General features: G+C 37.1%; 1 protein-coding gene across 1 annotated transcript in view; it reads right to left on the bottom strand.

Annotated features, from left to right (window-relative positions):
• LOC132558932 (protein jagged-1b-like) overlaps positions 1 to 27,968 on the bottom strand; it is a 114,066-nt gene that overhangs the window by 29,896 nt on the left and 56,202 nt on the right. Inside the window, exons 3-4 of the mRNA XM_060223551.1 lie at positions 12,554 to 12,808; positions 9,433 to 9,487 (exon numbers count right to left, since the gene is read on the bottom strand). Of these exons, the coding sequence (XP_060079534.1) occupies positions 9,433 to 9,487; positions 12,554 to 12,808 (310 nt within the window). The remainder of the gene's footprint in view (positions 1 to 9,432; positions 9,488 to 12,553; positions 12,809 to 27,968) is intronic.

The raw sequence follows: 27,968 nt of genomic DNA, 5'->3' as shown, positions 1-27,968 counted from the left end.
ATTGTGATCAGTCAAAAATAGAGGTAAAACGTTGTGGCTAGTCAAAAACAGAGGTAAAATGTTGTGGCTAGTCAAAAACAGAGGTAAAATGTTGTGGCTAGTCAAAAATTGAGGCAAAACATTGTGGCTAGTTAAAAACAGAGGTAAAACATTGTGACTAGTCAAAATCAGAGGTAAAATGTTGTGGCTAGTCAAAAATAGAGGTAAAACCTTGGAGCTAATCAAAAATAGAGGTAAAACATTGTGGCTAGTTAAAAATAGAATTAAAGTGTTGTTGCTAATCAAAAATAGAGATAAAACGTTGTAGCTAGTCAAAACAGAGGGAAAAAATTGTGGCTAGTTAAAAACAGAGGTAAAACGTTATGACTAGTCAAAAATAGAGGTAAAACATTGGGACTACTGAAAAATAGAGGTAAAACGTTATGACTAGTCAAAAATAGAGGTAAAACGTTGGGACTACTGAAAAATAGAGGTAAAACCTCTAAATCAGCACTAGAACAATTCAATGGAATATTTTCTGATAGGTTAATACTCAAGCTACCTAAAACATCAAAAGCAGATATTTTGATAGAAAAGCAAAGATAACGTTTCAATTCCAATTCAAATGTTATACAAGTATCAACAATACAAATAAATCTCCACAGTCTCTGGGAGCAGGACATTGAACAGAAATTTTATGGTGTTGTTCACTGTGTTTGACTTTTATGAATAATGCTTCTACAGATCGGAGGAAATTGTGTGGCACGATGAGTTATTTGCGATTGAATTACTGCCTTACTGTCACATGCCGTGGCAGCTGATCAGACCATCATCAAATAACACACAAGTTTAACATATTTTCAATAATTGGCCCAGACCACTCGAAATGCAATGAGAAGATAATCATCAATACGGAAATCGCCCTCTGACAAATCCTAACCACTGCTCTTGATGGCCATGTTCAATTGCCAGATGAACTGAATCTAATGATATCATTGGACATTATTATTTCATATCTTTTTTTCTATAACTGCATCTGCCTGCAATGGAATCAGATTTGAGACATTATCAGTAATCACCATCAGACTGAGGAGGCTGGGTGTTATGGCTGACGGTCAGAGCACTTTTGTTGTTCCGTGTTGCTATGGCAGCTGTCCGGCATAGTACCTCAGGCCCACAGGCCATGATATCAATTTTTCATAAAACAAAAAACTCCCCTCCAAAAAAAAAATTGATAAAATTCACAAAGACCCAAGAGGATTCATACATTTAACAGTTAGTTACCCAGAAGTAATATTTTAAAGCTGGAGCAATAAATGAAAATTGGCTGTTTGCATTTATTATCAAAGGATTTTACAATAACCAGCTGCTCCAGGTTGTTTCTGTACAATATGTTTGTAAAACAAAAAAAAAGATGAACCAATTATTATCAATGGGTATAAATCAAATTTTAACCTCTAATGAAAAAAAATAAAAAACAAAAAACTTCCAAAAATGCATAACTGCAAAGGAAGGGGAATAGACAATCTGACAAGACATGTGCACACAAAGCCTTTATTCCTGTTTCATGTTCAGAACTTCAACTATGACACTAATATGTTGTAGTCATCAGAAACTTATCGGAGAAGTTCACACTACAGACAACCAAGCACCTCCGACATAAAGTTATCAATAAGTATGAGTGATCTATGACTGAGTAATAATCACAAAAAGTTACCAATAATCACCAGTCCTCTATGACCAGGATGTTACCACAAAAAGTTACCAATAAGAACCAGTCGTCTATGACCGGGATGTTACCACAAAGAGTTAGAAATAAGCACCAATCCTCTACAACCGGGATGTTACCACATAAAGTTACCAATAAGAACCAGTCTTCTATGACTGGGATATTACCACAAAAAGTTAAAAATAAGCACCAATCCTCTACGACCAGGATGTTACCACAAAAAACTATCAATAAGCACCCGTCCTCTACGACCAGGATGTTACCACAAAAAATTATCGATAAGCATCCGTCCTCTACACCCAGGATGTTATCACAAAAAGTTACCAATAAGCACAAGTCCTCTACGACCAGGATGTTACCACAAACAATTATCAATAAGCACCCGTCCTCTACGACCAGGATGTTACCACAAAGAATTATCAATAAGCACCCGTCCTCTACGACCAGGATGTTACCACAAAAAATTATCGATAAGCACCAGTCCTCTACACCCAGGATGTTATCACAAAAAGTTATCAATAAGCACCAGTTGTCTACGACCGGGATGTTACCACAAAAAGTTAAAAATAAGCACCAATCCTCTACGACCAGGATGTTACCACAAAAAACTATCAATAAGCACCCGTCCTCTACGACCAGGATGTTACCACAAAAAATTATCGATAAGCACCCGTCCTCTACACCCAGGATGTTATCACAAAAAGTTACCAATAAGCACAAGTCCTCTACGACCAGGATGTTACCACAAACAATTATCAATAAGCACCCGTCCTCTACGACCAGGATGTTACCACAAAGAATTATCAATAAGCACCCGTCCTCTACGACCAGGATGTTACCACAGAAAATTATCGATAAGCACCAGTCCTCTACACCCAGGATGTTATCACAAAAAGTTATCAATAAGCACCAGTTGTCTACGACCGGGATGTTACCACATAAAGTTACCAATAAGCACCAGTTGTTTACAACTGGGATGTTACCACATAAAGTTACCAATAAGCACCAGTTGTCTACGACCAGGATGTTACCACATAAAGTTACCAATAAGCACCAGTTGTCTACAACCGGGATGTTACCACATAAAGTTACCAATAAGCACCAGTCCTCTTCGACCAGGATGTTACTACATTCAGTTATTGATAAATAACAGTCCTTTACAACAAAGACCAATACCATACAACATTTGTAACAAGTCTTCTTGAAAAATGTGACACAAATGAAGGAGGATTAAAACATGAAACCTCCCATTCTCAATAAACCCTGCGATGTGTTATCTCCTCACTAATCACTAGTCAAGACAGGGAAAAGACATCAAACCACACCTCATTAATTTCAGCCAATTCTTCAATATCAAATAAGCTTTCAATGAGGGTCTGATAAATTGAACATTAAATTAAAGTGTGATTCACAAACTAGCAGATAAATATGAGATCAAACTAGACAAATTAAAGCCACTGAAACTGATTGAAAATAAATTTGTCAACCAGATAAAAAAAGAAAATGTGAAATTAAATTCAATGAAATCAATTTGTTTTGGGTGTTTTTATCATAGAAAACAGCATACCTGATGTTCACCAATCAAAAACGTGTGTTACACCTGTGATATGTGTTTACTTGATGTACATTGTGTTACCTGTGTTTACCTGTGATGTACACCTGTGATACCTGTGTTTAGATGTACACTTATGATACATGTGTTTACCTGATGTACACTGTGATACCTGTCTTTACCTGTGATGTTCACCTGTGATATGTGTTTACCTGATATACACTTTGATACCTGTCTTTACCTGTGATGTTCACCTGTGATATGTGTTTACCTGATGTACACTGTGATACCTGTCTTTACCTGTGATGTTCACCTGTGATATGTGTTTACCTGATGTACACTGTGATACCTGTCTTTACCTGTGATCTTCACCTGTGATATGGGTTTACCTGATGTACACTGTGATACCTGTCTTTACCTGTGTTGTTCACCCGTGACACATGTATTTACCTGATGTACACTGTGATACCTGTCTTTACCTGTGTTGTTCACCCGTGACACATGTATTTACCTGATGTACACCTGTGATACATATGTTAACTTAATGTACACTTGTGATAAATGTGATATATGGATGAATGACCCCAGACTAATAATGTTAGTGATATCTCTATATAATGACATCAGAAGAATAGATGTCAGACTTTTGCTGTGAAGGGATGGAATGATATAACAGACTCTTTATCTCACTCTATATACTTCACCTTCAGAAAGCCTTAATTAGAATGAATAAACAAAAACGTTGGCTGCAGTCATCTTACTTACAAGGTGTTGTAATTAAAGATGTCAACCATCATCACTATAATGAGGCCAAACATCTATTAGAAATGAGAAGAACAATATACCTGTAAAACAACAACAGGTAACTTGTGTAACAATGATTGATAAGGTCTATGTCACCTAATGACACCTCACATGAATGATGAATCTGACATTTATACAACAGTAAAGATAGTGTGGGAAAGTTCCTCCCTGTCTATTTCTGTTTATAATTAATTCTCTCTAATCAGTCAAGCACTTCAGTGTTTTGTCAGTCTAAATCTACACCATTAAGTTACAGGTTTGCCAATGGCAGTCAAAAAACCAAAATGAAGCGCTGTATTTATAATGATGTGTACTTGGGCAGTAAACAGGCCTACAGATACCTATGTGTGTCTCACACAGCTTACAGAAACTAAATGTGTCTCACACAGCCAACAGATACCTATATATGTCTCACACAGCCAACAGATACCTATATATGTCTCACACAGCCTACAGATACCTATATGTGTCTCACACAGCCTACAGATACCTATATGTGTCTCACACAGCTTACAGATACCTATATGTGTCTCACACAGCCTACAGATACCTATATGTGTCTCACACAGCTTACAGATACCTATATGTGTCTCACATTGCCTACAGATACCTATATGTGTCTCACACAGCCTACAGATACCTATGTGTCTCACACAGCCTACAGATACCTATATGTGTCTCACACACCTTACAGATACCTATATGTGTCTCACACAGCCTACAGATACCTATATGTGTCTCACACAGCTTACAGATACCTATATGTGTCTCACATTGCCTACAGATACCTATATGTGTCTCACACAGCCTACAGATACCTTTATGTGTCTCACACAGCCTACAGATACCAATGTGTCTCACACAGCTTACAGATATCTATATGTGTCTGTCACAGCCTACAGATACCTATATGTGTCTCACACAGCCTACAGATACCTATATATGTCTCACACAGCCTACAGATACCTGTATGTGTCTCATACAGCCTACAGAACCTATATGTGTCTCACACAGCCAACAGATACCTATATATGTCTCACACAGCCTACAGATACCTATATGTGTCTCACACAGCCTACAGATACCTATATATGTCTCACACAGCCTAGAGATACCTATATGTGCCTCACACAGCTTACAGATACCTATGTGTCTCACACAGCCTACAGATACCTATATGTGTCTCACACAGCCTACAGATACCTATATATGTCTCACACAGCCTACAGATACCTATATGTGTCTCACACAGCCTACAGATACCTTTATATGTCTCACACAGCTTACAGATACCTATATATGCCTCACACAGCCTACAGATACCTATATGTGTCTCACACAGCCTACAGATACCTATATATGTCTTACACAGCCTACAGATACCTATATGTGTCTCATACAGCCTACAGATACCTATATATGTCTCACACAGCTCACAGATACCTATATGTGTCTCACACAGCCTACAGATACCTGTATGTGTCTCACACAGCCTACAGATACCTATGTGTCCACACAGCCTACAGATACCTATATGTGTCTCACACAGCTTACAGAAACTGTCACTTATATCACACAGTTTATAAGATAAACCCATTTCTGCATGTTTCTCCGAAAACCTAATACAATGATTTTAATCAGTTCTAATTTACTGACCAATCTCACCTGCCTATCTTTCATTTCGACTTTGATGAATGTTATCTACCTATTTGTATATTTACAGCCTAGGTGTGTGAACTATGCTACATAAACTTATCCAGTTTTTGTCTGATTTGTAAATGTACCAATAACCAGTTCAGACCTGGCATGCCAGGAAAAGGCTGCTTGTAGGAATTAGACAGCAATCAGAAACAGGTGTTCATTGAAACAATATTAGATGTGAAAAACAATTAAGACACACTCATGAACAGATGGAAATCTAAGTGATGTTTTGGCATACGGTAGCCATCTTCCCAGGAAGCTCCAGCTCAATGGCATGCTGCAAATAATTCCTAAGTTTTTACAAAGGAATGGCAAACATTCCACTGTGTCATATCAATAGTTACTGCTTTACTTAGTACCTTTGTAACCTTTCTATAGATATTTCATTATAGATTAACCTTTGGATTGATCACAATTGTGATGTCATCATTTTATGTGTACTTATCTTCTTATTGTAATGTCATCACTTTATGTGAGCTGATCCCCTTTCTGTAATGACATCACTTTATGTGAGCTGATCCCTCTTTGTAATGTCATCACTTTTTGTGTACTGATCCTCTCTTATTAATGTCATCACTGTATGGTACTTTTGTGATATATTACAATATGTAATCATTAATAAAATGGTGAATATATAAAAAATTCTTTTACTTTTTTAACTTATCAATCCTGCTTTTGTGGAAACCTCCATTAATACTTTGTGATATCCATTTGTAAAGACTGAGCCAGTGAGTACAATAATTTGTTCGTTGATTATATAACATTTTGAAATTTAACAGGCTTTCACACATTGCATATGAATACAAAAAGAGCCTCACCATCGTGTGCGAGCAAAAATCTTAATTTTGAAATGGTTAGCTTGCACATGTGCTCTTTCTGCATCATTAGTTAGCTGGTATATACCATGTACCGGACATTGTGTTTTTGGGCACCTTAGCTTGGATATCTGCCTGTTATCACCAAAACTACAGTAAGCCAAGCAAAAGAATGCACATTACTGTCCATTAAAGTTGGACATTAAACATGGCATCACTTCAGATCAACCATAATCATGATAACCAATTCATTATATCAATAGCCAAATGCTACGTTGTTAATTTAAGACAAAATTTGCACGAAAATCCTCTGAATATTTATCTAAATTGACAAGCAGTGTATGAAAAGAACAAGGACGGTCTATTCCTTAGCAGTTCAGCCCTCAAACACAAACTTAAAAACAAGATCACTTTTGTCTCCATGACACTGTAACTGTTTCAGGAAGAACAGAAGTCCTAGTCCTTGAGGTAATTAAATGTGTATCATGGCTAACTGTGGTAGAACATTAAGACTGACAGTCGATCCAATCAAAGCAGCCATCTTGGAAATCTCATTACGACACACTTAAAATCACCAGCAACACGATCATTACACGACAAGGAGGCTAACCTGTTTCAATCTTTTATTACCTAAGGTGACACTTCAATGATTTATGCACAAATACACATAATGCACATGCATCTGCGCTGCCAAATCTGATTGGCTTCTGATATCAACATGAAGAAGGAATATGGAGTAAGAATTGTGTTGTGGGAAAAAGAAGTAGGATTTTGCAGCTGACATTTAATGAGCCTTAACACTGTAGCTAGTATATCATGCAAACTCAGATTCCTTTATTTACTTCTTGATCCTGTTTTACCTTCAAATCCCATAATGTTCCAAATATTCTATATTCACATCAGGATCCTGTTTTACCTGATAATTCTATAATTACCTGTAGATCCTTTATTCACCTGAGATCATTATATCCACCTCTAGATCCTGTTTTACCTTCAAATCCTATAATCACCTGAATATCCTATATTCACATCTTGATCCCGTTTTACCTTATAATTCTATAATTACGTGTAGTTCCTTTATTCAACTGAGATCATTATATCCACCGCTAGATCTTGTTTTACCTTAAAATCCTTTTATTTTCTATCGATCGTACAATTTACCTAGGGTTAATCTTTACCAGGTATCATTATGTAAATTTACCTATTGTTAATGTTTTATGTAAAGAAATGACTGTAATTTCACGATGACAAACTAGTCTTCTTAGTAATGCTAATTAACTGTCATTTCACTAATGAGATTCATGATGAGAAATAAATGACATTTTAAGGGTCTTGTGCTATAATAACACGTTAAATTACATTTTTGTGCCGACTTTCCCACTGACAAATGTTACTATACTACTATAATTTTACCATACCAAAAGTCATGTTTGAACATGGAGACACTAATGACAATATAGTTAAATTTTCATCACCCATAGAACCCAATCTGTAACTCTGTAATTAGACACATGAAGTGTCAGAGTAAAGCGTGGGAACAACAGCCACACAATACCTGAACTCCTCTCAACAAGCAAGCGATGTATATCTGTTTGTATGTAGGTAATCACAGCCTCTCATCATCCTTTGTTCCAATTTTTTACAATTTATCTTTAAACATGCATTTTTCCAAACATCAAATACACATATTATTTTTCAGACGTATGAAATATCAGTGTTATGCAGAGTAAGAAAAACCATGCGAGCCTAAAATGCTGATTCTGATCCCATGGTTAATCCCTTGACCTTGAAAAGTTTACTATTTCAGTGTTTATGTTACAACATGTTAAGGTTTAGTAGTCTTTACCCAGGTAAACTTCAACATCTAACCCATCAATCTTGGCCATCATCAGTAGCATTGAAATAGGCAGCAACGTTCATAGCAGTGACCCAGACCCCACTGTCAATAGGCCCCAACATCAGTAATAGTGACCTCGGCTCCATTGTCTGTAGCAGTGACCTAGACCCCACTGTCAGTAGGCCCCACCACCAGTAACAGTGACCTCTGCTCCATTGTCCATAGCAGTGACCCAGGCGTCAACGTCATTAGCAGTGACCCAAACCCCAACATCCATAGCAGTGTCCCAAACCCCACCATCAGTAGCAGTGACCCAGGCTCCACCGTCAGTAGCAGTGACCAAGGCTCCACTGTCCATAGTAGTGACCCAAGCTCCACTGTCCATAGTAGTGACCCAGGCTCCACTGTCAGTAGCAGTGACCCAGGCTCCACTGTCCATAGCAGTGACCCAAACCCCACCATCAGTAGTAGTGACCCAGGCTCCACCATCAGTAGCAGTGACCCAGGCTCCACTGTCAGTAGCAGTGACCCAGGCTCCACTGTCCATAGCAGTGACCCAGGCCCCACCATCAGTAGCAATGAAGCATTACCTCACAAACCCTTATTTATATCAGATTATGCTAACACTGAACACTACAGAATCTATATAATGCAAGCTTTCATGCAAATTAATTTTGTCCTACAAAACAATCTAACCTATCACTGGAGAAAACCTTTGCTATTTAGGCTCTTCCAGTCTTCCTTTTTACTTCAATATATCTAGGCCCTTTCTGTAGCTTTATACTTTACTACAGCTAGGCTTCCAAGTATCATTTTACACTAGTATACTTAGTATCTTCCTGTTTCTTTTTACACCAATATATCTAGGCCCTTTCTGCGTCTTTTAACTCCAGTATATCTAGGCCATAATTTCCAAGTATCTTTTTATTCTAGTATATCTAGGCCCTATCTGCATCTTTTTTTACTGTAGTATGGTCAAGCAATACCAATTTGCAGATGGAATAGAAGATCTCACCTGCATTCTCCTGGGATGTCACATGATCCATGACTACAGCCTGTGCGGCATATGGCTAAAAAAAAAAAACGGAAATCAAATCTTAAACATTTACACAAAAGAAATCTCTACACAAATAGCAGTGACATTTTAATGATAACACAGCACTTATCTGTCTTTGATATGGGCTTTCCACCTCATCTTCAAGGTCAACAGTCAATAAAGAGTTCAGAAATATTAAGAAAATTCTTGGGTTTTGCCTTAGTGTGAAGTCTATTGCAGATGTATACCTGTTGAAACTTTGGTTAACCTACCATTCAATGTAAGAGTTCTACATGTTTTCAGTAATTATCTTCTTCTGATGACTTTTCAAAATAGTGAAAAAAAAATATGTTGACAATGAGAAAAAACAGATCAATTAAGAATTTATAATTTCTTATTGAACTGAGTACAAATGAAAGCTTCTAGAATCGTATTCCAGTGAACAGTCCAGATCAGGAACTTTTTTATCTGGACCAATATAAGATTTGCTGTAATGTTGATATTTTACTGTTGTATACAATACCTAAATTACATTGACAAGAATGATCTTATATTCTCTCATACTTCTGTATAATTAACCAGAAACTTTTAACCCAATAAACTTAAAGATTCCTAATGATCAATTTTCAAACACAAAGACAAATAGAAACTCCATATCAAATGTTCGATTAGAATTGTCGGGGATAAAAACGTCTTGAAGTAGATATTGATTGTACTTGGAGACTCAACATTCATACAGCAAGTGCTTAGTAGTTTTCTCTTCAAAAGACTAATGGTCTTGAAAAAAATTATTGATGTTTTTCAAACACAATACTTAGACAAAATCATTTATAAGAGGAAAACATAAACTGAAATTCTGTCTAAAATGTTTACTGGTGCAACATTAGTAGTCCTTACTCTGTAAAGGTTTGTAACTTCCACAGAAAAACGTCTTCATGCATTGCTTTGACAATGTGTTTCATCAACAGCTATATTTCTGAACATTCAGGACAATAAAAAGCAACCAAGAAAATAAAACAAAGGGCACATGAGGCCTGTATCAGTCAGATAAAAACTGAATAATATCATCTTTAACCATGTCTCATAAAAGTCAGTGATGTGGCTCTGTAGTATAGAATAAGTGTCAGCTGTATCTACACATAATGTACCTGGGAAATGTGAAACTTAAGTTGTTAATGCTCTTAATGTCAAAGAAAAACATTACTTATTGAAAAGGAAATGAAAAGATATTAAAAAGGGACATTAGAAAATTTTAAATGATATTTCCCACGGCCAGGTGAGATGACTATGGGTTACCCATCAATGTGGGGATTTCAATTCAACAACAAACAGTTTCAACTATTCTCTCAAACACGATACCAGAGCTGTTATTACCAGTTATTATTATTTCAAATAGTCTCTTATACAGGATTACTCTGTATTAATAAGGTAATAATAACATCCTCCAACCTATACATCAACAATGCAGGTACTTGATTCTGACAGGTATTAAATATCCTCCAACCTACACATCAACAACACAGGTACATGATTCTGACAGGTATTAAATATCCTCCAACCTACACATCAACAACACAGGTACATGATTCTGACAGGTATTAACTTGGTAATGATGACATCCCTCAAACTAGGACACTGACAGGTCAGCAAGGACCCTGCAATGTGGCTCCAAAACTCCGGAAGGAAAAAGTATGATTTTTTAAAAATTTTTTGGTCAAAGCAAAATGTAGTTATCGTTGGGGAACTGATATTTGTATTTATAGTAACAGTGACCTTGACTTTTGACCTTCAAAGCTAAAAAGCAATCTGGAAGCATTGTATGAGGTTTGAGTTTGATTGGCAAAAGCAAGTTTGAGTTATCGCAGAAAAACCAGTTTTCCTACTTACAGTAACAGTGACCTTGACTTTTGACCTTCAAAACTGTTAAGCAATCCTGAGCAAACACTTTCAGTAAGGAAGTATTGTATGAAGTTTGGGTTAGATTGGCCAAAGCAAACTAGATTTCACACAGAAATTTTTTTCTTTTTATTGTAACAGTGACCTTGACCTTTGACACTGAAAAGCAATCTCATGCAAGCACTTTCCATAAGGAAGCACTGCGTGAAACTAATACTTAATACAGTGCTTCCTTATGGAAAGTGCTGCACTTTTGTTAAATACATTCTATGTTAACAACAAACTACAACTTTTGTCCTCGATGTCAAGGACATTTCATTGTTACATTTGTCACTGACATTTGATGTCAAGAACATTCCATTGTTACATTTGTCACTGACTTTTGATGTCAAGGACATTCCATTGTTACATTTGTCACTGACTTTTGATGTCAAGGACATTCCATTGTTACATTTGTCACTGACTTTGATGTCAAGGACATTTCATTGTTACATTTGTCACTGACTTTGATGTCAAGGACATTTCATTGTTACATTTGTCACTGACTTTGATGTCAAGGACATTTCATTGTTTTCTTTGTTAATGACTTTTGATGTCAAGGACATTTCATTGTTACATTTGTCACTGACTTTGATGTCAAGGACATTTCATTGTTACATTTGTCACTGACTTTGATGTCAAGGACATTTCATTGTTATCTTTGTCAATGACTTTTGATGTCAAGGACATTTCATTGTTACATTTGTCACTGACTTTGATGTCAAGGACATGTCATTGTTACATTTGTCACTGACTTTGATGTCAAGGACATTTCATTGTTTTCTTTGTTAATGACTTTTGATGTCAAGGACATTTCATTGTTACATTTGTCACTGACTTTTGATGTCAAGGACATTTCATTGTTTTCTTTGTTAATGACTTTTGATGTCAAGGACATTTCATTGTTACATTTGTCACTGACTTTGATGTCAAGGACATTTCATTGTTATCTTTGTCAATGACTTTGATGCCAAGGACATGTCATTGTTACATTTGTCACTGACTTTGATGTCAAGGACATTTCATTGTTATCTTTGTCAATAACTTTTGATGTCAAGGACATTTCATTGTTATCTTTGACTATTGACTTTTGATGTCAAGGACATTCCATTGATATCTTTGTCCTTGACAGATGAATCCATATTGTTTGAGATTTGATACTTACCTTCCTCACAATCTGGCCCAATCCAACCATCAATGCAAACTTTATCGCCATTTTGATCGCAGTTATAATGTCCAATTTTGTCATTACGAGGGCGACAGAATTTGGTACATGTTGTATTGTAGTAGTGTTCATCACAGACAACGCGTATCCTGTAGATAAGTCCAGCCGTTGGTCCATTGTGAGTAATCGTGTGCCAGTCCTGGCCAGGGAGTATGATGCCTGAATGTGCAGCACGCTCAATAATCTGACCGTCGTCTGAAACATAAACATCACGTAGTCATGTGAAAATACTGATTTCTGTGCTGAAGTTCAAACAACCATAATTATTATATTTTCTTAATCATGCCATTTCAAATTTTGGATCAACTTCATTGACAATAGAAAACTTTATGGTTGTGTCTGTGACAATGTAAAGAACTTCATGATATATAAAATCCGTAAGTCCGTAATACTATAAGATAATAGTATTTCCATTGAGAGTTGCAATTTATTATGTCAGTGATAATAATAAGCAGCTCTATCAATTTTAATTCAGAGCGGAGACTCGTTTTGTGTTTGTAAACTTCTCTGGTAATTTTAAATCAGAGCGGAGACTCGTTTTGTGTTTGTAAGCTTCTCTGGTAATTTTAATTCAGAGCGGAGACTCATTTTGTGTTTCTAAGCTTCTCTGGTAACTTTAATTGAGATCTGAAACTCGTAATATTTTTGATAGGGAGTGGATATTTATTTCTTGTAGTAAATTTAACTGAGAGTAGTGACTTGTTGTATCTTTGATATAACATAAACACCTCTAATATTATAAACTGGAAAATGACAAAAGTATTTTTAATTGAGAGTGCATTGAGACTTGTTATATCAGTGACAACTTTAACAACTGTAGTATTTGTAATTAAGAGGGGAGACTCGTTAACTTAGTGATAACATAAACAGCTGTAGTATTTTTAATTGCAGTATGATGAGTTGTTCAGTGTGTGATAATGTGAGCATACCCAGTAATTAGGACACAGGCACCCATCCAGATTCAGCCCTTGGCACTACCATGACATTGTAGATACACTTCCCAACCAACAATCACGCTATATGTATCACCACACATCTTCAGAATGCATAATGAGACAATCTGCCACTATTGTGCAATAATTGGAGACATTATTCATCAGCATCTTGTCCAGAAGCTGCTTCATAAACCAACATAAACCAGTACACCTTCTATGCTCAACTTTACTCCTTTATTTACCATTCTCTCTCTCATCCTCATCTTCACCATTCCTCATTATTCTTCTTTTCACGATCCCGCTAACTCTTCTTCATCTTTAATCTTCACTTTCTTCACCTTCACTAACACCCCTTCCCTCTTCTCTCATTTAGTTCTTCCTTTCCTTTTCTTATTTATGTCTATTTTCCTCTCTTTTCTCTATACTTCGTATTCAGAAGTATTCATTCCTAAATCTTCCTTTCTTACTTCTAGCTCCCCCCAACCCAGTCCTTTTTCATTTCATCTGCAAGGATTTACTAAGGAAATATTTTAATCTCATGACCTTCTTTTTTACTTCTCTATCAATATAACTCCAAAACATCAATTTTTTTTAAATTTTATTTAATGATATGATAGATGGCATCATGTAATATCAATCCAGTTAAAGTCTTCAATATGTTTTGTAGTTATAGACATCTCTGTAAAGGTTCTCACAATTATTATATGGTAATGATAATGAGAATGTGTACACCTGTCTGAGGTAAGGACCACCATATTATCAAGAGTGACACGGCCGGCAGGGACAGTTTATTAAAATCAGTTACACATTTAGTAAAGTTCCTTTCAAATGCACGAGAAACATAGTGAAGAGCCATTTATTTTATGTGCAGGAATAAATTAATATCTAAAAACAAAATCACACCTGAGCTTTGCTATGGGATTGTGACACTGACGATATTTTCCCACGGCACACAGTTGATGAGGGTAATTTATGTAAAACCTCATAAACCACAAGATGATAGTGTATGATATAGAGACAGGTCTGAACTAACCACAGTTACTCCCCTATATAATGAAGCTGTAAGTGATAGACACAGGCCTGAACTAACCACAGTTACGTCCCTATATAATGAAGCTGTAAGTGATAGACATAGGCCTGAACTAACCACAGTTACTCCCCTATATAATGAAGCTGTAAATGATAGAGACAGGCCTGAACTAACCACAGTTACGTCCCTATATAATGAAGCTGTAAGTGATAGAGACAGGCCTGAACTAACCACAGTTACGTCCCTATATAATGAAGCTGTAAGTGATAGACATAGGCCTGAACTAACCACAGTTACTCCCCTATATAATGAAGCTGTAAATGATAGAGACAGGCCTGAACTAACCACAGTTACGTCCCTATATAATGAAGCTGTAAATGATAGAGACAGGCCTGAACTAACCACAGTTACTCCCCTATATAATGAAGCTGTAAGTGATAGAGACAGGCCTGAACTAACCACAGTTACGTCCCTATATAATGAAGCTGTAAATGATAGAGACAGGCCTGAACTAACCACAGTTACTCCCCTATATAATGAAGCTGTAAATGATAGAGACAGGCCTGAACTAACCACAGTTACTCAGCTATATAATGAAGCTGTAAGTGACTGAGACAGGTCTGAACTAACCACAGTTACTCCCCTATGTAATGAAGCTGTACGTGATAGACACAGGCCTGAACTAACCACAGTTACTCCCCTATGTAATGAAGCTGTACGTGATAGACACAGGCCTGAACTAACCACTCTTCCCCCCATTTCTCGTACATAACCTTTCTGGGGTGATCTTGGACCTGTAACCCTGACAAATGACCTCCAAAATCTAAAGGTATAGACCTTTCAACTGGAGTAAACCTTTATACAAAAATAGGCATTTTCACTAGAGTAAATCTTCATTCACACTAGAGTAAATCTCCATTCGCACTAGAGTAAATCTCCATTCACACTAGAGTAAATCTCCATTCGCACTAGAGTAAATCTTCATTCGCACTAGAGTAAATCTCCATTCGCACTAGAGAAAATCTTTCATTTAGAGTAAACCTTTACATTGAAGAAAATTAACCTTTATATTGGAGTAAACCTTTACACTGGAGTATGCCTTTATATTGGAATATGCCTATACACTTGAGTAAACATTTATGGTGGAATAAACCTTTACGCTAGAATATGTCTTCACACTGGAGTAAGTATTTATGGTGGAATAAACCTTTACGCTAGAATATGTCTTCACACTGGAGTAAGTATTTATGGTGGAATAAACCTTTACGCTAGAATATGTCTTCACACTGGAGTAAGTATTTATGGTGGAATAAGCCTTTACGCTAGAATATGTCTTCACACTGGAATAAGTATTTATGGTGGAATAAACCTTTACGCTAGAATATGTCTTCACACGGGAGTAAGTATTTATGGTGGAATAAACCTTTACGCTAGAATATGTCTTCACACGGGAGTAAGTATTTATGGTGGAATAAACCTTTACGCTAGAATATGTCTTCACACGGGAGTAAGTATTTATGGTGGAATAAACCTTTACGCTAGAATATGTCTTCACACGGGAGTAAGTATTTATGGTGGAATAAACCTTTACGCTAGAATATGTCTTCACACTGGAATAAGTATTTATGGTGGAATAAACCTTTACGCTAGAATATGTCTTCACACTGGAGTAAGTATTTATGGTGGAATAAACCTTTACGCTAGAATATGTCTTCACACTGGAGTAAGTATTTATGGTGGAATAAACCTTTACGCTAGAATATGTCTTCACACTGGAGTAAACATTTACAGTGGAATAAACCTTTACGCTGGATTACGTCTTCACACTAGAGAAACATTTACAGTCGAGTAAACCTTTACACTGGAGTATGTGTATATATTGGAATACGTCTTCACACTGGAGTAAATATTTACAGTGGAGTAAACCTTTACACTGGAATATGTCTTCACACTAGAGTAAATATTTACAGTGGAGTAAACCTTTACACTGGAATATGTCTTCACACTAGAGTAAATATTTACAGTGGAGTAAACCTTTACACTGGAGTATGTGTATATATTGGAATACGTCTTCACACTGGAGTAAATATTTACAGTGGAGTAAACCTTTACACTGGAATATGTCTTCACACTAGACTAAATATTTACAGTGGAGTAAACCTTTACACTAGAATCAGTTTATACACTGGATTAAACGTTCAATCATATATATCCTGGATATGATAAACAAACATAGGAAATGCGGACATCCAGTACTGTGTGTACTACACCAACTTCACTCTGAAAGATCCTGCTGAAAATGTAGTGAAGCAGTTTCATCTTGAAGTACATCATAAGAATTATGGAGAGGAGCCCTTGAGACAAGAGCTTGCTTGATTATCTATCTATAACAGTATGGTCATATTTCATCATAAGACCTGGGCTCTTGTTGCTAATTAGTCACCATCTCATCACTTGAGAGGAAAAGGGTACAAATAACAAATTTCTCTCTTCATTAATCTGATCAAGGTGTCATCATATCTAACCATATTGTTTTATACTCAATAATAAGTACCATACTTTATCACTTATTAAACTCTCAGCCATGGCTATATTCCAAAAAAAGCAAACAATAACAGGTACTTACTCCAAACAATAACAGGTACTTACTCCAAACTATAGCAGGTACTTACTCCAAACAATACCAGGTGCTTACACCAAACAATAACAGGTACTTACTCCAAACAATAACAGGTACTTACACCAAACAATAACAGGTACTTACTCCAAACAATAACAGGTACTTACTCCAAACAATACCAGGTACTTACTCCAAACAATATCAGGTACTTACTCCAAACAATACCAGGTACTTACACCAAACAATAACAGCTACTTACTCCAAACAATATCAGGTACTTACTCCAAACAATACCAGGTACTTACACCAAACAATAACAGGTACTTACTCCAAACAATAACAGCTACTTACTCCAAACAATATCAGGTACTTACTCCAAACAATACCAGGTACTTACACCAAACAATAACAGGTACTTACTCCAAACAATAACAGGTACTTACTCCAAACAATACCAGGTACTTACACCAAACAACTCCAAACAATAACAGGTACTTACACCAAACAATAACAGCTACTTACTCCAAACAATATCAGGTACTTACTCCAAACAATACCAGGTACTTACACCAAACAATAACAGGTACTTACTCCAAACAATACCAGGTACTTACTCCAAACAATACCAGGTACTTACACCAAACAATAACAGGTACTTACTCCAAACTATAGCAGGTACTTACTCCAAACAATACCAGGTACTTACACCAAACAATAGCAGGCACTTACTCCAAACAATACAAGGTACTACACCCTAAACCATAGCAGGTGCTACACCCTAAACCATAGCAGGTACTATATCCTAAACCATAGCAGGTACTTTTCTCTCAACCACAGATGGTACTATACTCTAAACCACAAGGTACTACACCCTAAACCATAGCAGGTGCTACACCCTAAACTATAGCAGGTACTACACCCTAAACCATAGCAGGTACATCAGGTACTATATCCTAAACCTTAGCAGGTACTTTTCTCTCAACCACAGATGGTATAATACTCTAAACCACAACAAATATATAATCTAAATCATATTAGGTATTGTACTGTAGACCATAGCAGGTATTTACTATAAACCATAGCAGGCACTCTGCTCTAAACCACAATGGGCAATATATCCTTAATCATAGCAGGTACTGCACTCTAAAGCATAGAAGGTATTGTACTCTTAAACCATAGCAGTAACTACATTCTAAACCATAGCAGTAACTACATTCTAAACCATAGCAGTAACTACATTCTAAACCATAGCAGTAACTACATTCTAAACCATAGCAGATAAGGTACTCTAAACTATAGAAAGTATTGTATCCTAAACTATAGCAGGAACTATACTCTTAACTACAGCAGGTTCCAAGGAAGTCCTATAGATGTATGTACAAATTCTGATTCAAAACCTGGCTAAAGACAAGGATAAAATTAGGAATGATATGTCTGCTGTAGGAAAAAAAATGAAAAATCTGAAAGTTGAGGGAGTGGAATTGTGAGGTGCTATTCCATGCTGGTAGCTCCAGCCCTAGGTCTTCCCATCAGCAATTCACCAGGAGGTTTGTAGTAAGAACAACAGTTGTAGAACATGGCTGCATGCAGCACCTAGTAGATTGCTAGTTACGAGGAATGTACCCTGGCAGTTCGCCCGTAATTTGACGAGGATGTGTATGCATGGAGTAATGACATTACGGGGAGTTGTACCATGGGAGTAGGTAACCGGCATTTACAAGCTCGAAAATACTTCTACACATTTTTTAGTAACTTGGTGCAAAACAGGCAAAATGAAATAGAATGCTAAACTCGGCTGTGGTTTAGTTTTCCATTTTCAAAATGAAGAAAACTTTGCTAGTACAAGGCAAAATTCCAAGTCATCCAAAATGTGTAAAACATCAGAGGGAGAAGATTTTTTGAAGTTAAAAATAGATGTCCTTGAACTTTTGATTCTGCTGCAAAGTTAAGTTGTTTTATTCTTGTGTAAAATCATGCCTACCCAATCTACAGAGTAAACTGCTGGCAGACTCCTACAACAATACCCATCGTTTAACCTCCTCTGCCTCCCCTGATTAACGCAACACAAACAAAAACACGTTGGTACACCTAATGCAATCATCTAAAATGATTCTAACAAAATTGCTTAAATCAGCAGAAAATTTGGTTGTCTATGTCTGCGTAATTTTGGGGCTGATAATTTATAAAGAAGGTAATGGAGACAGATTGCCCACTTTAGGACTTCAAATTAACAGAACCTGGTGGACCTTTGATAGAAACTTATCTCAGTTAAATCTTGTATAAATTACCTTACCATCATATCAAGATGAGATAAAAAAAAGAGAGAAAAAAACTCAGTACTTGCTAATGTAGGTAGGCTGGGGAGGGTACAATACTGAACAAGCTGTTTATTTTACAGGTAAGAGGGGGAGGGTGCAATATTGGACAAGCTGTTTATTATACAGGTAAGCTGGGGAGGGTGCAATACTGAACAAGCTGTTTATTTTACAGGTAAGAGGGGGAGGGTGCAATATTGGACAAGCTGTTTATTATACAGGTAAGCTGGGGAGGGTGCAATACTGAACAAGCTGTTTATTTTACAGGTAAGAGGGGGAGGGTGCAATATTGGACAAGCTGTTTATTATACAGGTAAGCTGGGGAGGGTGCAATATTGGACAAGCTGTTTATTATACAGGTAAGCTGGGGAGGGTGCAATACTGGACAAGCTGTTTATTTTACAGGTAAGCTGGGGAGGGTGCAATATTGGACAAGCTGTTTATTATACAGGTAAGCTGGGGAGGGTGCAATATTGGACAAGCTGTTTATTATACAGGTAAGCTGGGAGGGTGCAATACTGGACAAGCTGTTTATTATACAGGTACGCTGGGGAGGGAACAATATTGGACAAGTTGTTTATTTTACAAGTAAGCTGGGGAGGGTGCAATATTGGACAAGCTGTTTATTTTACAAGTACGCTGGGGAGGGTGCGATATTAGACATGTTGTTTATTTTACAGGTAAGCTGGGGAGGGTGCGATGCTAGACATGTTGTTTATTTTACAGGTAAGCTGGGGAGGGTGCAATATTAGACATGTTGTTTATTTTACAGGTAAGCTGGGGAGGGTACAATACTTGTCAAGCTTTTTATTTTACAGGTAGACTGGGGAGGGTGCAAGCTGGACAAGCTGTTTATTTTACAGGTAGACTAGGGAGGGTGCAAACTGGACAAGCTGTTTATTTTACAGGTAGACTTGGGATGGTGCAGTACTGGACAAGATGTTTATGGGAGGGTGCAAACTGGACAAGCTCTTTATTTTACAGGTAGACTAGAGAGGGTGCAATACTGGACAAGTTGTTTATTTTACAGGTAGACTGGGGAGGGTGCAAATACTGGACAAGCTGGGTTTTTTTTTACCAGTACGCTGGGAGAGATTGCTATAACTTTCAGTCAAGATGACTTTTTTACAGATAGTTTGGGGAAGCTGGAATATGTACTGGACAAGCTGTTTTTCTTTTAGGTTGGTTTGGGAGGCCTAATGGACAATCTGTATATCTTACAAAAGTCAAAAACAAATTTAGTACATCATACATCTTGTTATAAAATACAATTAAGGTAAAAGTAAAATCACTTAAGGTTATAGGGCAGTTCAGTACTGCTGGGTTAGATCCATACAAACAGTAGATTCAAAGGGACAGTTTTACGATCAGAGCCCAATGATGAAGCTGTATGCATGGACAGCAATTGCATTTGATTGCCAGTTAGGTGCATAGACGGTCAGAACACCAAGATCACTACCCCTCTCTACAGCAACAAAACTAAAAATAATTCAAAAATACCAAACAGGAATTAAAAGGTTAAAATTGACTGCTACAAATATGTGAACAATTACTTAACAATATAAAATGTCAGAACATATACAAATCCGTCCATGTCTTATAAAACACATGCTTTTCTGTTGGCCCTGTGCAGATAGTAAGAGCCTATAGTAATCATCACAGGGTCGACAAAGTCATCCCATTGGTCAGCTTCTCCTATCTCAGAGATTGACCACAGAGCTGAACAGTGTCGGAGGTGCAGTCTCCTACTCATTAGAACATTAACATCCCTCTGATATGCCTGTCAAGATAATTGGTAGCAACAGCTAGTGCATACCTGGACCAGTTTGACCCAAACAAACCACCATTATACAGATCATCGCAACCTCAGCGGACAAATACTACAAAAACACAACATGTAGAACAACCCAAAGGCACACTAGAGTAGGAAGAGAAAATTCAATGATAGATATTGTACACAGCGTAAACAGTTAGAACCCGCGGTGTACCTTTCCTTGCAGTTGTTTGTATCTTTTTTTTTCTATCTTTCTGGATTTCCACAAACATTTTTTCATGTGATTTGTTTACAACCTAATAAAAAGATGTTTAGCTCACTGACAAGTTTTAGTATGTCTCTTATCTATAGTGTAATTGAGCACTTTTTGGGTGACTTCTATAGCTTTTCCTTTAATGCCTAGGCATTACCATGGGAAACATTTTAGTAAAAATATTCCAAAACTGAAACTTACCATAAAGATAAAAGATAAATACTGAGATATGTAAATGGAAAGTTTATGAAAACCAACTTGTTTGAAATGTAGAAATACTATTTCTTGAAAATGTCCATTTTGCCCTGTCCCCTCCCTCCTATCTATTCCATCCCCTTCTACTCCCTCTGTCCCCTCTATTCCCCCTTCTCTGGGTTCTCCTCTCCCCTCACCCACTCTTCCTTTGCTCCCCACTACTTTAGTCAGTACATCCTGCTGATCAATGACAAAAAAGATCATATGAACTTTGCTTAAGGTCAAACATGGTGTAAAGGGAATATTTATCTAATGCCGTAAATTATTTTGAAATAATAATTAAATCTATCAATTTTAATTTAGTTTCGCCTCCATGAAAAATGATCTGCAGATTGATAAAAGCTTCAAAAGCTATCTGTAGAAAGGCAGTAGTATAGATTTATTAGGCTATGGTGTACCACACAAAGGAACTCTTAAAATAAATGGGTAAATTCTTCTTTATTACAGCACATCCGCTCCACACCTGATCAAAATGTGGCAGCTAACATAGGCATGCTCCCTGTGTATTGATAGGGTGTTAATTTTAAGGTGATCTTCATTTGGAGTTGATTGAATGCCAATAAAATCTGTACTAGTGTTCTCGCCTGCTTGGCAACACCTTCAACACTTCTCAAGGTGATTCATAAAGTCATAAAGTAAACCTTAACGTTTCCAAAACTAAAAGATTCACAGCAAAGAAAAATTTGTGGTTACTGAGTTCACAGAAATTTTCTATAATTGAGACTGTAGAGGATAGGTTATGGTGTTATTCATGAAGGAACACAACATTCAGAGTTAGGACTACTGCACAATGTAGAACTATTAAGCATTCACAACTAGGGCCGAAACCAATACTGAGATGTAATGAGGCTAGCAAAATAATACTGAGACTAAACCTAAACTGGACATGACACTGAGGGTAGATGAATGGAGATAAACTATATGTTACAGTAAGGTTGGCTCATGAGATGGTACTGAGGCTGGGACTGGACTGGAGGTGATACTGAAGCTAACACAAGATGTGACAACGAGACTGACCCTTGATATGGTACTGAGGCTGGAACAGAAGATGATACCGAGGCTATGACTAGAGATATACTAAGGCTGGGACTTGGGAGGGTACTGAGACTGACCCTGGAGATAGTACTTAGGCTGGAACAGATGATACTGAGGCTATGACTGGAGATGTAACTAAGGCTGGGACTTGGGAGAGTAGTAAGACTGACCCTGGAGATAGTACTAAGGCTGGGACTTGGGAGGGTACTGAGACTGACCCTGGAGATAGTACTTAGGCTGGAACAGATGATACTGAGGCTATGACTGGAGATGTAACTAAGGCTGGGACTTGGGAGAGTAGTAAGACTGACCCTGGAGATAGTACTAAGGCTGGGACTTGGGAGGGTACTGAGACTGACCCTGGAGATAGTACTTAGGCTGGAACAGATGATACTGAGGCTATGACTGGAGATGTAACTAAGGCTGGGACTTGGGAGAGTAGTGAGACTGACCCTGGAGGTTGTACTGAGGCTTGAACAGGAGATGATATAGAGGCCATGACTAGAGATGTACTAAAGCTGGGATTTGGGAGGGTACAGGGACAGATCCAAGTGATGGTACTGAGGCTGGGAGTGGACTAGAGTCAGGACAGGGAACCTGGGATTAGAAATAGTTCTGAGGCCTGGACTGAATTGGACTGGATTTTTCTACTGAAGCTGAGATTGACCCTGGAGATAATACTGTTGCTGACCTTGCTCTCTGTGATACCCAGACATGTACAGCTACAGCCTTGTCAATGGATAGAGGTTATAGCACAGAAGCTCAGTATAGAATAGCTGGAGTTCTTGTAAATCAGGAGTGGGACTATATATCACGACATCCCTCAAATGTTTGAGACACAAAGTAATGATTCAGACAAAATCTGGTAGACCAAGTATTGGTTCTTAATAGATCTGCTTATATCCTCAATTTTCTTTCCCTATATGTCACATTCTGTGCCAAGAATGGTATTCCAAGTTAAAAGCTTTCCAACAATCAGTGACTTTGATGACCAAAACTTTGAAACGTTAACTGGGTTCCTCTAGATGTTTTCACATGGAATGGAGTCCTAATTTGCTGCTATATACTGACACACTTTTTCTAAGACCTCCTCTCAGCAGCACTGCTTTAAACTTTCTCTTTTATAGTGTGCAGGTGTTTAATGTTAATTGTAGGCTTTCTTAGGATAAATGAAAGAAGTATTACAAGATAATCGGCCATGAGCCTCTCACTGAATACCTGTACCCAATTAGTACAACATGCCTAAGATAAGAAATTGCATATCTCCGTCTTATCCAACATCAAGATGGATATAACTCCAGTCTGACAGAACAGGAAAGTCAGGAAGCAATTATACCTAATACGTGTCCCCTGTTGTTGAACATTTATACCTAACACTTGTCCCTGTTGTAGAACATTTACAGTAAACACTTGTTACTACAACTATAGCATATAAATGTTACACTTGTCTTAGCTGCATTACACTTGATTTAAGCTCTATTACACTTGTCCCCACTTGTATTACAACTGTTTCCACTTGTATGACATCACCTGTATAATACTATCTATAGAATTATACCCATATTACAACTGTGTCCAACTGGACAACACCACTTGTTCTACCACCTGTATAACACCTGTCTCCACCTGTATAACACCTGTATCTATCTGTATAAAATCTGTATCCACTTATATAACACCTGTCTCCACCTGTATAACACCTGTCTCCACCTGTATAACATTGGTCTTCTCCTGTTAAACATCTGTCTCCTCTTGTATAACACTATATGTCAAATAATACTTATATCACAACTGTCCTCCTGTACAACACCACCTGTACAACTACCTGTATAACACCTGTCTCTATCTGTGTAACACCTGTCTCTACCTGTGCAACACCTGTCTCCACCTGTATAACATCCTTCTCCATCTGTATAACATTTGTCTCTTCCTGTGCAGCATATGTCTCCTCCTTTATAACATGTCTGCACCTGTTTAACACCTGTCCCCACCTGTATAACATCTGTCTCCACCTGTATAACACCTGTCTCCTCATGTATAACACCTACCTCTACCTGTATAAGATCTGTTTCCTCCTTTATAAAAAATCTGTATAACACTACCTGTTCCCACCTATCTAATCCAGTCTCTGTGAAACCTTTATGCAAGATTTAGCAATGTCATGATCAAAATGATGCCTTTCTGATGTAAAACTGAGAAGGGAGGTAATTTGATTGAATAAAATGGAAATAAACTGTTTGAGAAAGTTTTATGCAATTTTGACACAAGAGTGTAGGAGAATTAGAATCTGTTACCCATATACATCTAATTTACAAACATTCAATGTCTCTGTTAATTTAAACTAAAGCAACAATTTTTTGTATATAAGGCTTGATAGACTTAGTTCAGGTTAGTTCAACAAATTTACAGATATTGACGGTATAACTAGAGCACTTCAGCATCCCTTATCCATCATCACCTGATCCCTCACACAGCAGCCTCAGTCTAAGCACCAGATGTCTTTGCTATACAAACTACATCAATAAACATTGAACTACATCTACAATTGTACCTGGTAGATCTATCTGTGGTCTGGGGTTGCCACACTATGGTGTAGTAATTGCCAGTGAGTTGCGTCCCATCTGATTACCTCTTCAGGTACCGTCTCAGGGTCAGTTTCAATAGTATCTCTAAAATTTGCTTTAGTATCATATCCAAAATAAAATGTGAATGATAAAAATATGCCAGAAATATTACTAAGTACCCATATACGGATACAGATTTCTGGTGTGTCTTTCCAACTATACTGATACAGGTTTCCAGGGTGTCTTTTCTCCTCCTCTGATACAAGTGTCCAGGGTGTCTTTTCCCTTTAAAGATACAGGCTCCCATAGTGTCTTTCTCCCTATACTGATAAAGGTTACCAGAGTGCCTTTTCTCAGCAACATGAAAATCCTAGTACCAAGTTTCCCCCAGGTAGATACCAAGTCACCTGCTTATACCGTCTCAGGTCAGATATTTTAGATTTGTACAGATGTGATATAATGACATAAAAAGAACCAGTCATCTCCAATCTCTCCTTTCTTCAATCATTTCCACATACCAAGCTGTCTTAAGTAACTGTTAATTTTTCAATATCTCAGCCATAATTTTAATTTCTATAGAGGTTTTTACTGTGTAAAAACACTCCTGTTATTTTGAGTAATAGCTGCTCGAGTGTTGGATATCAATTACTAATCATGAAATATAAAAATGTTAAAACAATCAAATTAATTTACAGAAGGAACTGATTTAATATATTCCGATGTAAATGACCAAATTCAAATTGAAATCAAAATAATTATCCTTGTGTAAGATTTCTCAAACCCCAAAGGCTCCACTTCCAGCTGCTGAAGCCAAAATGTAACGTAAACAAAGTTGTACTACACATGCCTGGGGCATCCCACAGATAGTAGTTAGGCAATGCCGAGGAGCTAAGTGCTGGAGTTTGAGGACTGAAATTAGCAGCTGGGAGAGATAAAGTTCACCTTTTTATGTCATACAAGTCTTTTTATATCCCAGAGAAATGAGGGACAGTGGGGAATATTTTGGACTATAGAGAAAAACCTGATAGCACTAGATGTGTTAGCTCATTAGCAGAAAAACATCAGTGGTATCTACGCACAAGGCTGGAAAAACCACACAAGGAAAAACCAAAGATGATACTCTATAAAGTTCTACAAGTGAGTTAAGCAAGTTATGCCTGAACCTGTGATGTGCAGACCAGAGAAACTACTCTTGGAAGGCTCTATAAATCTCTGATTTTATCCTAGCATATTACTCCTTATCATCACTTGTGTTTTCTACCAAATTCCTCATCCTAATTGAAATAAGCATTATCAGGCTGAATCTACAACAGTTTCTACTACAGTGATGTGGCACACAGCCCCCATCAGCTCCCCCTACCATACACAGCCCCCTGGCCGGGACACCTATCTCCTGCCCCCAAGTGTGACATAATGTATGATAGCCTTTATCAATTTCCATTAAATACATCTTTCAATTTTCACTTCTAAAAATTGGTCTGCCTTGCCGGATCTGATAGGTGGCCCTCAGGTCTGATAAGATAGTCCAATCCCTCATCTTGTAGCTCACCTCCTAGCCCAAGGTCATCACCTCAACAGATTTCACCCTTAGATAACCTACCTCAGCATCAGAATCAAATTTAATTAAATATTTGATGTGTATTTAATATAATTGAATGAAATTTTATCATACTAATGAAACTATATTACATCAAATGATACATTGTGTTAGAACCAGGATTGAAATTGATACTACCTCTGGAAATCAAATATCATTACAGCAAATGTTTTATCAGAAATAAATGTTGATTTCTTCAAATTATTAAATCAATTGAAAAAAAATTCTTCATTAGAAAATTGACTATTGAAATTTTGATGGAATTTTATAGTACATGTACTACATTTTCCCATCCTTGCTGCCCTTAACTTTGTCCTTGAACTTTGACCTGATGGCTGCCTGCTAAGTGTAAACTGAGCACAAGACCCATCAAACACCAACTGACAGATTATGACAAGGCAAAAGATTCAACTTCAGATGCAAGCTGTACAAACCAATTGAGAGGAACTTTGACTGATTTATCTGATTAAGTGGCCATCACTTTGCCAGCAATATTACCAGATTGTTAATTACATAGACCAAACAGTGACATGACTGCTGTTAAGGTGATACACTCTGCTTATACATTCTACTGTAAGTATTTAATATCTAAAACATCAACATCCAAAAGTTAAAAAAAAAAAAAAAAATCAGTGTCGTCCTGATCACTGGACTTGCTGAAAGCAACTTTATCTATAAGGCTTCAAGTGACCACAGCCCAGTAGTTTGATGAAGTCTTTTTTTATTATCGTTTCTTGGGACAGTTTTTGTTTCAATATTTGATGTACCTGTTTTACCTAATCAAGCTGCATAACTATATAACCAGAATGTTGGGCTCAAGTAATGGAAAATTTCAACATGGATACAGATTAAAGTGATGACTGAGGACCATTCATTTTCTATAAGCCACCATGGTGTTTGAAAAGATGTTGCAATAATTAACGATTTGCAAACTAGAATTCTAATACTTAGATTAGATCCAAACATCAAGATGGTAC

Source organism: Ylistrum balloti, unplaced genomic scaffold, assembly GCF_031769215.1.
Source record: "Ylistrum balloti isolate Yb309-2 unplaced genomic scaffold, AGI_CSIRO_Ybal_v1 Utg370840, whole genome shotgun sequence".
NCBI classification, from domain to species: domain Eukaryota; kingdom Metazoa; phylum Mollusca; class Bivalvia; order Pectinida; family Pectinidae; genus Ylistrum; species Ylistrum balloti.
This window is presented reverse-complemented; position numbering and strand designations above follow the sequence as displayed.